This window comes from Epinephelus lanceolatus, chromosome 21 (genome assembly GCF_041903045.1).
Source record: "Epinephelus lanceolatus isolate andai-2023 chromosome 21, ASM4190304v1, whole genome shotgun sequence".
Lineage (NCBI taxonomy): Eukaryota > Metazoa > Chordata > Actinopteri > Perciformes > Serranidae > Epinephelus > Epinephelus lanceolatus.
In genome coordinates, this window is record NC_135754.1 from 8,073,509 (window position 1) to 8,087,673 (window position 14,165).

General features: G+C 43.3%; 1 protein-coding gene across 13 annotated transcripts in view; it reads left to right on the forward strand.

The window, feature by feature from the left end:
* Positions 1-664: 664 nt before the first annotated feature.
* Positions 665-14,165, forward strand: part of shisa6b (shisa family member 6b) — a 90,044-nt gene continuing 76,543 nt past the window's right edge. For all 13 annotated transcript variants that reach the window (XM_033611268.2, XM_033611269.2, XM_033611275.2 and 10 more), the window contains exons 1-3: positions 665-751; positions 1,126-2,056; positions 5,263-5,423. In XM_033611268.2, the coding sequence (XP_033467159.2) occupies positions 1,524-2,056; positions 5,263-5,423 (694 nt within the window). In that variant the 5' untranslated portion in view covers positions 665-751; positions 1,126-1,523. The remainder of the gene's footprint in view (positions 752-1,125; positions 2,057-5,262; positions 5,424-14,165) is intronic.

Below are 14,165 nucleotides of genomic sequence, written 5' to 3' on the forward strand. Positions count from 1 at the left end.
TCAATTGCCTCCTGCAAAATGCCATGTACTGTGACACCTGCCATAGCGCCAGCCACTGAATGTTGATAGTTTGTCCAAATGAGTGGAGGGGGCGTGGCTTGCACTAAAAACAGTGTTTTACATATGTTGTAGATTATTCTGAAAAAAACTGTATGCATAGGCCTATATCAAGAGTAAATTGACATGCCATCACAGAACATCCAACACTGACACAGGAGGCTGTGGATGTGGGTCCACCGACAAAGTGGGGATGAGAAGGCATTGATATACTGCAAAAGCATAACTGAATTCTTGAAATTCAGTTGGCTTTTAATGCCACTCCAAGATTTTCAGTGGCCCCATCTGGCCACCCCTATAAAAAATATCTGGGGGCGCCACTGGCCGGAGACAGCCTAGCAAGCATGTTGTGCGGACACAAGTCTGTGCAGCCGTTTAATTTAGAAGTGTTAATGCCAATAACCAGGCTTGCTTTCTTGCTTGGAGGAGGAGGAAGAAGAGGAGGGGAGTGGGGTTGGGGGGGTGTTGCAATTTACCGATACTTGACTGAGTTCTGACGCCAGCACTGAAATGATGTAAGAGACAGAGGGAGGGAGAAAGCCGAGAAGGAGGAGAGAAGAAGTAGAGAGAGGAGGGAGGGAGAAAGAAAGAGAGAGAGAGAGAGAGAGAGAGAGAGGGGTTCACAGCTCTGATATTCTCCTCACTTTCGGAGACCCAGACAGAGAGCAACTCCCCAGCGGGTATCCTAACAGAGGTAGGCTGGCTTTTCACATTCCCACCCTGTGAATATATCAAGAAAAATAAAATATGTTAAAGTTATATTTGAATTTTATTTGAAATAATTAAGAGGATCCACACTGAGCTGAGTGCAGCGATGGTAGGGTGTAATTCTTAACATATAGAGAACATACCACATCCATTTGGAATTCATTATTTCTGTGTGGGTGTCATGTTACCAAGTTAGATGCGTCGTGCAAACGGCAAGAATGACTCTAATCAGGATCATTTTTTCATGACTAAAATCTGTCAAGTTATTCGGACGTGTAAAAGCCTGCTAATTAATTAATGACGTGACTGTGACGTGAGGATAATAGCTAATGAGCCCATTTGGCTTATTTGTTTCTCCAGCCTAACTTTGACTCGAGCAGAACTGACTGGGTCTCCAAGAATCAGCACCTTGGACAGCGACGCACTCAGCGGCTCTCACGCGCCGCTCAGCCGAGGGAGAGCGCACAGAGCCCGGGCACCCATCAGCTCCCCTCCCGCTCAGGATATGGTGCTTCCCTGCCACGGCTCCCCGAAGGGTCGCAATGGGCTTTAGTTTGTCCATTGCATACTAACAGCCGAGAAATGCCCTTGACAACAGTCTGCACAGAGTTGTATTCAGCATGACGGCGGCACAGGAGACTGAGCGAGCAGGGGAAGACTCGGCGGCGAAACTTACACAAGACTAAACCCTTACATGTTTATTACCCACAGTTGAAGTGTCTTTGCCAAAACACAAGACTTGACTTGTTCACACTACCATGGGGATAAGGCACCTTTTGTTGCTGCTGATATACCTGGACCCGCTGTGCGTGCTGAGCGCCGCTACAGGCGGTAAAAAACCCAAGCAGGGGGGGCCAAGAAAACCAAGACCCACCACGGTCCCCACGGTCGTCCCGCCGAAGACCCCGCCGCCGCCGCCGCCGCCCGCTAAAGATCACGACACATGCCTGGGCTACTACGACGTTAGCGGGCAGTATGACAAAATGTTCGAGTGCAACAACACGAACCACCGGTACTGCTGCGGGACGTGTTACCTGCGCTTCTGCTGCGAGTACAAGAAAGACCGGCTGGATCAGAAAGCCTGCAAGAACTACCAAACACCGGTGTGGGTGCAGACGGCCGCCCCGTCGCCCATCCCGACCGGTGAAACGTACGATCCGAGCATGGATCAGACGAACACGGCGGTCTATATCACCTGTGGGATCATAGCCTTCATCATAGTGTTGGGAGTGTCGGTGAAAGTTGCGTATGACAAAGCTACAGAGCCGCCTCAGGAAATGAATATACACAGGTGAGTGGGTAGAAGAGTTTATAATCACATATAAGAATGACTCTACACAAATGTGCAATCCACTCAAATAATTTCTTTAAAATGTTCTCTTAATAAGATAGAAAAAGAAACAAAGTCCCATGCCAAAGCTCATCGTTTGCCTTATATACATATATATAGACCATGGCTGGACAGACTGTCATACATGTAGACCTCTCTGCAGACAGGTGTCAAAGGTCAAGACTCATGTCAGAGACAAGTCTACCAATGGTGTAGGTTTTGTTTCAGCATTGGGGGGGACACACATGGAGAGGGGAAGGGGGGGTTCCTCATTCTGATGAATTTTTTTGCACCACTTTGTATCTTTTCTGCAAAAGCTTATGGTGTAAATGTCTTTAAGGTTGTCAGAATAAAAGTGCTCAGCCAGTGGTGTAGTGGTAGTTGATGAGGTGGGTGTACTATTAGGTAGGTGGGTAGATTACCATGAAGGAAGTTGGTATACTCTCCTATATATTCCTATGTATTTTTGGCTGATAGGTGGGTGTACTGTAAATGGCTAGAAAAAAAAGGTGGGTATACCCTGCATACCTTCGTATACCCTCCACTACACCACTTTCATAAGCTACTGATGTGTTTAATGGGGTTGGACAAATGCACATGCTCTAAATAATGAGTGAGGGGGGCCATGTCCCCTGCATCTCCCCCCAAAATCTGCGCCTATGCCAGAGTCTGTAGGTCACAGTGTTTATTTCCCTGTATCCAAAATAATGAACTAGAAACCAGGCTGACAATGTGTTTGAAATTAATTAACAGATTGTTATCTAAAGGCAAAGAGAGGAACACTTTTCAGATCAGATTCTATTAGATTTGCAGCAGATGTTAAATCCCAAAGAAGTGTTTCGGCATAAAAGATAAAAATAATTACGGAGGAGTTGAAAGAGAACTGTTACAGTGATTGTGGTGCTCATGAGGAAAGAGTGTGTGTGTGCATCTGCTCTGTGTGGGAGGGAGAAGCACTGATGGCCAACATTTATATTGGATGGTTGTTAGTTTATATAGCAGATACAATTAGGGCTAGGCGATATGGAGAAAATCTAAATCACAATGTTTGTGACCTTGGTATCGATATTGAGATGATATTGTAGGGTTGACTGTTGGTGCTTTCCCAAAATACTTACACAGTGACATTTCTAAAGGTATTTATCAGTAATGTGACTATAATGACTACGCTGGTAAAGGTGAATAATATCAGCTAGAACAGTCTCGTACATAGTGTTATTATCTGAATTTCTAACTTTAATACTGTACCTTGATAAGTATCCGTACCTGACACTATTTTGAAACACTGACATTACGAGCAAAATTTTTATTTGACAGATAAATACAACAAGGATATCACATGACAATGACGACTTTTCTTGGTTAGGGGCAGAAACAGTAGAATTATTGTAGGAAACATTAATAAAAACAGAGAGCGAGAAAGCGCATCTGGTACCAGTGTATCGATACTGCCGATAATGAGTATTAAAACCGTTTCAAACATACAAAATCTATATTAGGGCAGCAACTAACAATTATTTTCATAGTTAATTAATCTGTCGATTATTTTCTCAATTAATCGATTACTGTTTGGTCTATGATCTGTGAGAAAATGGTGAAAAATGGTGATCAGTGTTCCCCAATGCCCAAGATGACGTTCTCAGATGTTTTGTTTTGTCCACAAACCCAAAGATATTCGGTTCACTGTCATAGATGGGTAAAGAAACCAGAAAATATTCATATCTGAGAGGCTAGAATCAGAAGAATTTTGACTTATTTTCCTAAAAAATTCCTCAAACCAATGAATCACTTATTAAATTAGTTGGCGATTGATTAAATAGTTGACAATCAATCGATTAATTGATTAATCATTGCAGGTCTAATTTATATATATATTGATAAAATGATATTTTTGATTACACTGCTGGTAAGTTTAGAAAATTATAGCGCTTTATTGTAGTGCAGCCTTAAAACAAGTGAAAGACAACCCTTACAATATTATGATATCCAAAATACAAGACGATATCTATTATATCGTGATAATATCATGATATCGATATATATTCCCTCACCCTAGATGCATTCTTTCTTTTTTTCCCATTTAAGCTGGGATAAAAATAGAGTCTTGAATTTTTGAATCAAACTGTAGCCCAGATATTTTGCTCATGAGGCAACTAAGACAAGGCAGCCAGCTGTCAAACATCATACTTCACGACCCCATTCCTCCACCCCCGTCCCCACCCCCACCCTTTGCACATCAGCACATGGCTGTCTGGTATGTTCAGGTGGGGATTTGACAAGAATGTTTAGCAGAGATGGGATATCATGGCTAATGATTGCATCTCACCTCCTCAGCTGGCTCCTGCTTCCTCCTGGGGCTCCACCATATGAGAGTTATCACACAAGAGTGGACCACATGTTGTAGACTGTACCTACATCAGTGAACAAACGCTGACACACATTATTTCCTCAAGATTGAATAGCTTTTTTTATTGGATGCATTATTCAACACTTGAGCAATCTTAAGACTGTGAATAATGGATAGTGTTAACGTTAGGGGGCTGTATCAAGGTCGTGTGACATGCATGCACCACTGCACATTCAATAAGGAACAGGAAGGAGGGGTGGGGGGCGAGGCTAAAATATTCATTTAAAAGCAAAGGTTACGTCGGTGATACATTTGTCGTGCAAAGGCTTTGAGCCGCTGCAGTGCTGCAAAAGTAATTTGATTTCCTTTTTTCAAAAGCAACGCCAGAAAAAGCAAACAAACACTTTTTGAACTTTCTTTCATCGTGATTGCTTCTCCCTCTCTTCCACTCTCCCCCCTCGAGGGTTCCATCCTTCCATATGCACCTGGTGCGGTCTGAAAAACATTCAGATTCAACCCAATTAGACAAGATACTCACACACATCCAGTGTTGTTTCTCTTGCAAATGAACATTCGTCATGTTCCCAGACGTAAAAAAAATAAAAATAAAAAATCACAGAAACAGAGCAGCCCTGAATTACCCATAATAGCACAACACTGTCTTAACAATTAGCAGCCATTCGGTGCGTAAAAAACAGACATGCCATCACTTCATTTTTAACTGAGTTCAGCTGCACTAAGAGCAAAAAAAACTGTACAAAACGAGAAACATGCTGCAGTATTAACATTCGTTCCTGTTTTTTTTTCTCTCTGCTTCCAGGGCCCTTGCAGACATCCTGAGGCAGCAGGGGCCCATCCCCATATCACAATATGACTGCGAGAATTTCGCAGCGATGAACGGCTCACCCAAAGACAACACACCAGTCAGAACCTCATCCAAGAACCACTACACCCCTGTTCACACCTCCAAATCCAACCATGGTAAGAGCTCTCCTCTCTCTCCACTCGATGCTCAAAGCCTCACAAGCATCCACTAGTTTATGTGTCATTGGTCAAACATAGCTTGAAGGCAGATTTGAGCGGTGCAACCCTTTGCCCACATCCCTCTCAGTGTGTCTGTGTGAAGCTTTTGCGATACATCGATTATTTCTGTGCAAAATTCTGCATTCCCCTCCAGAGAGCACCCACTGCGCTCACCCTTTCAGCAGTGTAATCTCCAATGTTAACATCCAGTAATCATCCGATTTGAGCGAGAGGGAGTGCAAGGGAGAGAGCGACAGGGAAAAAGAGGGGCCTGCTAGTGGAGATAATTACAGGCTGGCAAGGTAGCGTGGCCCCGCAGTCTCTGACAGGCTGGAAGTGATGGCCTCTCAGTCACTCGGTGGGTGAATCAGACGCGGCGCACACACGGCATGATTTAACCCAACGATTCAGGGAGCAGGCGGGGAGCATAAATCGGTAATATGGCCGAAAAACTGGAAAAACAAGAGTGCAGGGGAAGGCAGGCGGTGGCGGCAGGTTCCTCGATAAAGCAGGTGTTATCAGATGGGAAGAGGCAAAGACACTCGGGGAGAGGGACACAGATGGAAAATAATGAGATATTAGAAACACAAAGGAGTCAGTGAGATGGAAAGAAAACAAAAGACGAGCGCAGGATGAGTGAAGAAATATTCTATTGGTGAGGATCTTGCAGCCGTTAAAGCACCTGAATGATGGTATGTGTGTAGTTACCTTTATAAAGGATGTATTAACACATATGGGTATGATACACCAAACTGCATTTATGAAGTGCTTCTCTGGTCTTGGTGGCCACTCAAAGCACTTTACAAGACAAGCACCATTCATCCATTCGCACACACAGTCATACACTGGTGGCCGAGGCGACCACGCAAGGTGCCACCTACTCCTCACTTAAATGTTCCTGTGGACTCACACACTGATGGCACAGCTACACAGCTGTGTTGGGTTCAGTATCTTGGACCAAGGACGCTTTAACATTTTAGACTGCAGGGGCAGGGATCAAGCCATCGACCTTTTGGTTAGATGACCGCTCTACCTCCTCCAAGTATTATTGGGTGAAATGTCACTGTCCAGTGAAAAACATATTTCTCTAAAGCTGCCCATCTTAAATGTTCAAGTAAAACCAAAGGACTCTTATAAACCGAAAAAAGGACTGTTTTTCTTAAGTCATGAAATGTGGGCATTTTGAAGATATATGTTTTTCAGAGGACGGTAACACAGCAATCCTTTGTTTCTGTAAAATTGCGGTATTTTTCCAAATATAGTTTATGAACACAGAAGAACTTCAGTTTTGCTTTTGTCATGAAACAGAGATTGCATCACATTCTCTGCACTCTATAGTGCACTGATACGGTACTGTACGCGTGTGTGTTACTTGCTCCTCTTCCTTACTTATTTCCACTCTACAAATCAGCAAAACGCTGTTCATACTATTAGAAATAGCAAAAATGGATTTTTTTTGGTTTAAGAAACAAAACATTTCTTAAAAGGACCAAGAGTGTGATCTTGGGTTCTTACAGTCCTTCAGACACTATTAGTGGTAGTAGATAGCAAGGCAGTTAACCAGGGTAATTATTTTACAATATAATACACGATGTTGGGAAGGCTACACTGAAATGTAATAGGTTAAAGACAAGTGGTTACCCTGTTAAAAATGTAATAAGTGGGGCATCGGTGGCTGAGTGGTGAGAGCAGGTACCCCATGAACAGAAGCTCCATCTTTGCTGCAGCGGCCCGGGTTCTATTCTGGCTTGCAGCCCGCTGCCGCGTGCTACCCCACCCATTTATGCATATATATTAAATATATGTCTTAACATAAGTGTTGGCACTACACCAGATCAGTCTTGGTCTCAAGACCACTTCTTGGTCTCACCGCAGACTGGAACGAAGTTTTTCTCCATTTCGTCTCGGCCCCAGAGAAAGAGGACTCTGGGTTTTTTTTTCAAGACTGGCCAGGACCAGAACTGCACCTGTGCAAAAAAGAGCATTGAATAAAGATGGTTTTAGTTGATTTCAGTTCTTTAGTGTTTGTATTTCTTTGTTCATAAAAAAAACTAAGGGAAATTCACACATAAAATTAACTTCACATGATTTTGATTATTTTATCAAGACATTTTTCATCGTACACCAATACATACAGACATATATACTGTCATAAAAGAGGTGAAGGAAGACAAATCTTTGTTTCTTTTCTCTGAGAATGAGAATATGGATCTTTCAGACCACTTTAAGGAGTACATATTGCTTGCATTGCTCACATTGTATCAAAGTGTGTCATGCACTGTGGGACTCGTATGGTCTGACCTTGGTCTTTACTTGGTCTCAACCTTTCAAAGTCTTGGCCTTATCTCAATCTAGATACACTTTGGTCTTGGCCATGACTTAGTCTTGGTTCAGGTGGTCTTGACTACAACACGAACCATTAGTCACACCCAACCCAGTGATTATGCCTCTTTAGAGATACATGCACATGTTTGTATTTTTTCAATACGTTATCTTGATTTTAATCATTTGAAATAATTACATTTATCTCACTGCTCTCATGGCGGTGTGCCACATGTGGTTCCTGGGGGATGTTCCCACCACAAAATGGAACATTATACCCACCTCAGCTCCTCATTTTATTAATCACACATGTAAATATTTAGATATTTATAAAAGTCTTTTGTTGTATGTAGTACAGTGTGAACAGGGCGTTACAGGATGTAAAACAGGATTTTTATTGACCTCTGCTGGATATGACAGAACTGCAGCAACCTTTCTGAAGTTCTGAAATCCAAACATCACAGCACCTGATGCAGTTCATGTTGCTGTTCTGGATGATTGAAGCTACAGGACAGCAAAAATATTTTTGCGTCTTGTTCTCTAAATAATAGATGGTACACCCTTTCAGTTTTATTTGGGTGAACACAGTCGTGTGTGTCATGTAAAGCTGGCCTCTTTCTGCCACATTGCCGCCTATCAAACGCTAGCTGGGAACATTTTCTTGCAGCTCAGTGCTGGTCGCGACCACAGTCTGCTGTTCATTCACTGAGTGTCTCCCTCGCTCATTTGCTGCATCAGTCTATTCCTAATGGTCACTAGCCGGCCACGCAGGGGACACGGCTGATACGCAGATGGACGTGGCAGGCTGCCTTCAGTATGACCTTGCATGCATTTCTACTCAGCAAAGGTCGGGCATCACTTTATCTGTCTATCTGCCTTTGTGCTTGGCTGCAACTATTTTGCCTGCTTGCACACAATCGCTGCAAAGAGAACACAACTCGGGCCGGCTCAGCTCAGTCTACCACAGCCAAGCCCCCCTTCATCAGGGACCACAGCAGTCCTGATGGGGTTGGACATGAAAGGCAGTGACAGCCCGGGCGAAAGCGTGGTTAATGTGTGCATATAAATTGGGAGCTCCGCTCGATGCCTTAACAGGCTCCAAGGTGCCGCGGAGAGGGAGCCCACTCATAGAAAATGCATATTCATGTGCGCCTAAATGGGCATTTGGCACAGAGCGGAGAGGCAGGCCTCTTAAGGAGAGGGTCCTCGGCTGGAGTCATCGCTGCACTCCACATCCAGGGGCTTTTTGAGACACTTTTAAATGAGGTGGAGAGACCTCATAAAGCAAGTGGCTAAAGGGCCCAAGAGGATCCTATCAACTTGTGTCAAGAGTGGGAATAACATCCATTTCTCCTTTGATCCTCAACATGCAATGATGCCCAGTTGCTCCCAGCAATAATCACTTCCTCACCAAAGTCATTTCTTTCATCCTCAGAGCTTTGTTTAGGCTCAATTCTAAAAATACATGCTGATTTTTTTTTTTTTTTTTTGCAGGCCTTGTGTAGTGACATGGTACCCTTGGTGCACTGCAAAACTTCCCTGCATTTTTAGAACGATATATTCCTTTTCAAAAAAGAAAAAAAAAAAACAGAGCCCTAAAGCAAAAACAGTACAGACAGCATAATATGATACCAGCGCAAGTGCTGCTATTTTTATTCGCATCCACTCTGCATTGTTGTGGGCTCAGATCCTCTTTTAGGTCGGGGGTGTAAACACAGAGCACCCCACGGCCACAACAAGGAGCAGACCTTGAAAGGGAGAAGTAGATACCTTTACAGGAGTTTGCCTTTGGTTAAAGTAAACAATAACCGCTTCTCTGAGTAATGCAGTTTGGCCCACAGCTCTCTTCAGATGAAGTTGATTTATTTAGTGCTCACCACAGGCAAAGATTTGCCTCTATTTTTTTGAAAAGTGTTGCTCGGTTTCCTCTCTGACATTTTCTTAATGCGCAGAATGATGAAATATAGTTTTCAGGTAGTGCAGAGAGAAGCTGTTTCCTCCGTCTCAGTTTACTCAACAGAAACCAAAGAAAAAACAATTACTCCGATATAGCAGTTCTGCAAAAGAATAGGCAAATTGGATTATGAGTTATGGGGCTGCCTTTGCCGCACCAGAAGAATCAGACGAAAGACAATGTTGGAGTGTATGCTCGTGCAGAGGTTGAAAAGCCTTCAGCCAGCATCTATAAGTGTCTGAGCTCCTATACAGCACTGGAGGGATTTGAGCAGTTGGTTCATTTAGTTTGAGATGAGCAGCCTCCCATGCTTAAAGGTCAGCTGCTGTGGACAATTAGAGGTCGTGATGATAGAATAACATTTCCAGCTATTTAGCAGCTTTGACATGACCTTCAGATATTTTTAAAGCACGTATTTGCTTGTGTGTGTGCGTGTTGTGTGCGCTCTCTGTGAGCAAAAGAAGGTTTGCCTAAATAACAAAACAGTGATTTAATTACTCTAATTATTCGCCAAAAGGCACTTTTATAATGATATTCAGTGAGCCCTCCTGCCCCACTACCACACACACACACACACACACACACACAAAACACCTCCCTCTTCTTCCTGCAACCTCCCTCCAATTAATCGTTAAAGCGTGCAGGTATAACATCTCCACTGTGACCTCGCTGGCTCCCCAATGGCCACATAATCATCCCCCACATGTTAAAAACAACATTTCGATGCTGACTGCATCAACATGTTTAATAGAAGCTTCCTCCTGAGTGCACCTGTGTTAAACCTCAGCATCTGAGAGACCCCGCCTAATTGTCTCCTGCCCTAGATCTCATTATTGCCCCTTATTATACAGCTGGACCTCTGGCCCCCTGAGTGTACATGTGTGCATGTGAGGAGGTTTCAGGTGTGGAGGCAGGGATCCATCAGCATCTCTTTCCAGCAGCAGCACTGGTTAATTACGGGCTGGTGTGGATCAGGACTTACTGCACTGCGCCATTAGTTTCATGAGAGTTCAGGGGCAGGGTTAAAAGAAAAGGGGGCATGTATTAGCCAAAATGGCATTTAAAGAGCTCCAGTGTGCATCTCGGACTGAGGATGATAAAGATATGGAGATATGCAATGCCGAGCTCCAGCTGAGCGACTTTATCGAGATGATGTACACAGCTCTGAGTCCACTCCAGCAGATCGGCATCTGATAATGCTATAAAATCAGTATACCATGTAAATTACCCCTGCCTGGCTGTGTTAAAGCTTAATCGACCTTAGAGTTGGATAACCTCCCTGATGCCAGCCGTACAGTACCACATCCAGCCCGGTTCATGATATAATTATCGTATTATTCACATTTTTCCCCATTCTCTGAGGTAATTCAGAGGTGTAGGTGTCCAGTGAAGAAGTCTGATTAAAAAAGTATTACCATATGAATCCTCAGCGGCACCCGTTCATTTCCATGGCTCTTCGTTGAGGTGAAAGTCACGATTTTCTTTGTATCAAGGACGATAAATTCATAATGCGTAGCCTTCCCCCTGCAGGCTCTTCATGCTACCTCACCTTAATGAGCTGGGAATGGGAGCAGGAGGAAAGGAGGGGATTGCTTTTGAAGGGTCTCTCCGATTCAAGGGTTGTCGCAGTGGGTCGTGGAGTGGCCTACCAATGACAAAGGTGACAAAGGAAGACAACAATAGCGTGTGAGCGTGTGTCACACACAGACTTGCTGGTGTGATTGAATGGGAAAATAACCCCAGCAGATAGTCTATCTGCAGCCATGACAGCAGCGCAGGGAGAGGTGTGATTGAGTTCAAAGTGCATTGGTATGTGGGTGGTTGAAACATATTGCTTTTTTTTTCCTGAGCATCATTGCACTGTGTTTGCTCGTATGGTTCACTTTTCCACCATTTCCCCTCTTATCTGTGCTTGAGGAGAAGACACCGCGGGGAAGTTCTCCATTTGACACCATGAAAAAGACACAACTGGTGCCACTGAGAACATGAGGGAAAAGCCCACACACTTTTTTCTTATCTCTAACAGGGGCCCTGCTGAACTTTCTGTGAGCTTAGTGATCCAGATCCTTTGCTTGTGACCTTCTAAAGGTGAATTCCTGTGATTAGAGCTGAAACAATCAGTTGAAAAATTGATTGGTCAATTGGCACAAAAAACTCAGCAGCCATTTTGAAAAAAAGCTGTTCAGATTTGATGCTTTGCTTTGTGTAAAACAATAATTTAAAGGGGTAATCCAACACGGTCTGGCACCCTGTCCAGGGTGTACCCCACCTCTTGCCCAGTGTCAGCTAGGATTGGCTCCAGCCCCCCTGCGACCCTTAAGAGGATAAGCGGTTACAGAAAATGAATGGAAAGCCAACATGTTCTCCCTCCCAACTTGTCAAATATGGCAGCTTGGTCAGTGTTCCTATGCTTCAAACTATGACGCTATAGCTAGCCCTCTAGGGACAGCATGTAATTGCATGCACAGTGTAAAAAAAATAAAAAAATAAAAAAATTGTCGCACAATGTACTTACATTAGTAAGTTAATGACTTTATCACATGATGTATGTATGTGACATGTATGTCACATGTTTTTAACTATGTAATGTAGTTTAAAAAAAACAATGTTTGCGTGTTGTGTTGCAAAAACGAACAGCAATCTGCTGGGTGAAAGTCCTGTGTTTGTTAAAGATACCCTCATACAACAGTTGGTATGACATCTCTCAAATTAGTACCCCAAAAAATGAGCTATGTACTTGAGCAAAGTTACGTACTTATTGTAAAGTCACATAGACTATGTTTAGGAAGAGAAACATAGTTGGGTGTTTTTAGGTTCAGGCAAGTAATGTTAGGTTAGGAAGAGAAACATGGTGATGACATACCTTAAAACAACTCAAATTTAACCTGGTTGGTTTCCAGAGTTGGATATAGTGCGTTAACGCGTTAGAGTACTTTGATTACTTTTTGCAGTAACGAGTAACCTAACGCATTAATTTGCTGTTTGAGTAATCAAATACTTAAGTACATTTTCAAACAAGACGTCAGTTACTTCCGTTACTTTTAGAACGCTGGTCCTTCAGCTCCGAAACAGCAACGGCTGTCGTTTGGTTCTAATAACGGAGATAACGTTAAACCTATCAGTCTGAAAGAAGCCACGGAGCTTGTGGCTCGTCGGAGAAATGCTGCCGTTGTCTATGGTGGAGTCTAAATAGGTGGAGTAGGAATCGCTGACAGATATATTTCAGACTCAGGACTTGCATTATGCCTGGTACACGCTACACGCTGGTACTCACCAATTATCCCCAGTCGTCTTTCACGGCGTGTGTGATGTCATCGGGTTATTCTTGTCCTGTTTTTATTACTTTGACTATTATTTGAATCACTGTATGTGTGTTCATGTGCCAGCCGACATGTTGTTGTAGTCACCTAAAAGCGTCAGCAGATGGCAGGAGCTATATTTGAAGCGCCATATGTAAACTGTCAAACTGTCGTTCTGTGTTTCTACTGGTCAAAGTGACGGCTGTGATGGGAGAATTGGATCTCAGGGAAGGGCCAGTGTTCCATAACTTTAATTTTGGAGACAAAAAAATGTAGGCTTAGCGCCCCGTGGTCCATTGCCCAATAGGAAATCCACAATACTCAAAAGTACTTTAAAAGTGCTTGAGTTACTTTTCTCAGGGAGTAACATTGGAAGTACTTTTAAAGTAATTGAGTTACTTTACTCAGGGAGTAATGCAGCAAAGTAACTGGTTACTTTTTTTAAAAGTAATGCAGTAACGTACTTTGATTACTTTTAAAGTAACCCTTACCCAACACTGTACACCACCTCCCTTCCCTCTGCTTGGACTATCTGGCTTTATGTATTACATCATTAATGAGGATGAGTTTACATCAGGGTTAGTTAAAGGCTGGACAGTCTCATCCAGACGTGAAAAAGGGTGCCATGTGTGTTGAAACCTGGGAATGAGGATGGACTGGGAAATCAGCCAATTTTACACACCAAGGTGTGTTTCCAGGTGTTGGGAAGTTCTGTTGCATGTGGAAAAAAGTCTTTAGTGTCTCTAGATGGAGATGTGTGAAGTCTGATCAGTGTCCTCAAATGATGTCACATGAGTCAGTGTCGGTTGGGCCTGAAGACTAAAAGTTTGATAAGTAAGGAAATCTGGAGGTGTGGAGTTAGAAAGACGTGAGATTTCTGTAGTCCACTGCCCATCTCAGGCCGAACTGTTGGCAGCTGAGTTGCATTGTGGGTGTGGTGGGCTCGCTCTCTCTTTCTCGAGCCTGAAGTTTTAGGGTGTGACTAGAACTGAGTATGTTTAAGACAAACTCAGCTCTGATTGGGCAGTTATTTTCTCCTATTGTCACTGACACACAACAGAATAACTTATTTTCTGACCGATCTTAAGTGCTATATTGTAGGCAACTCATGCAAGGCCAGTTAAG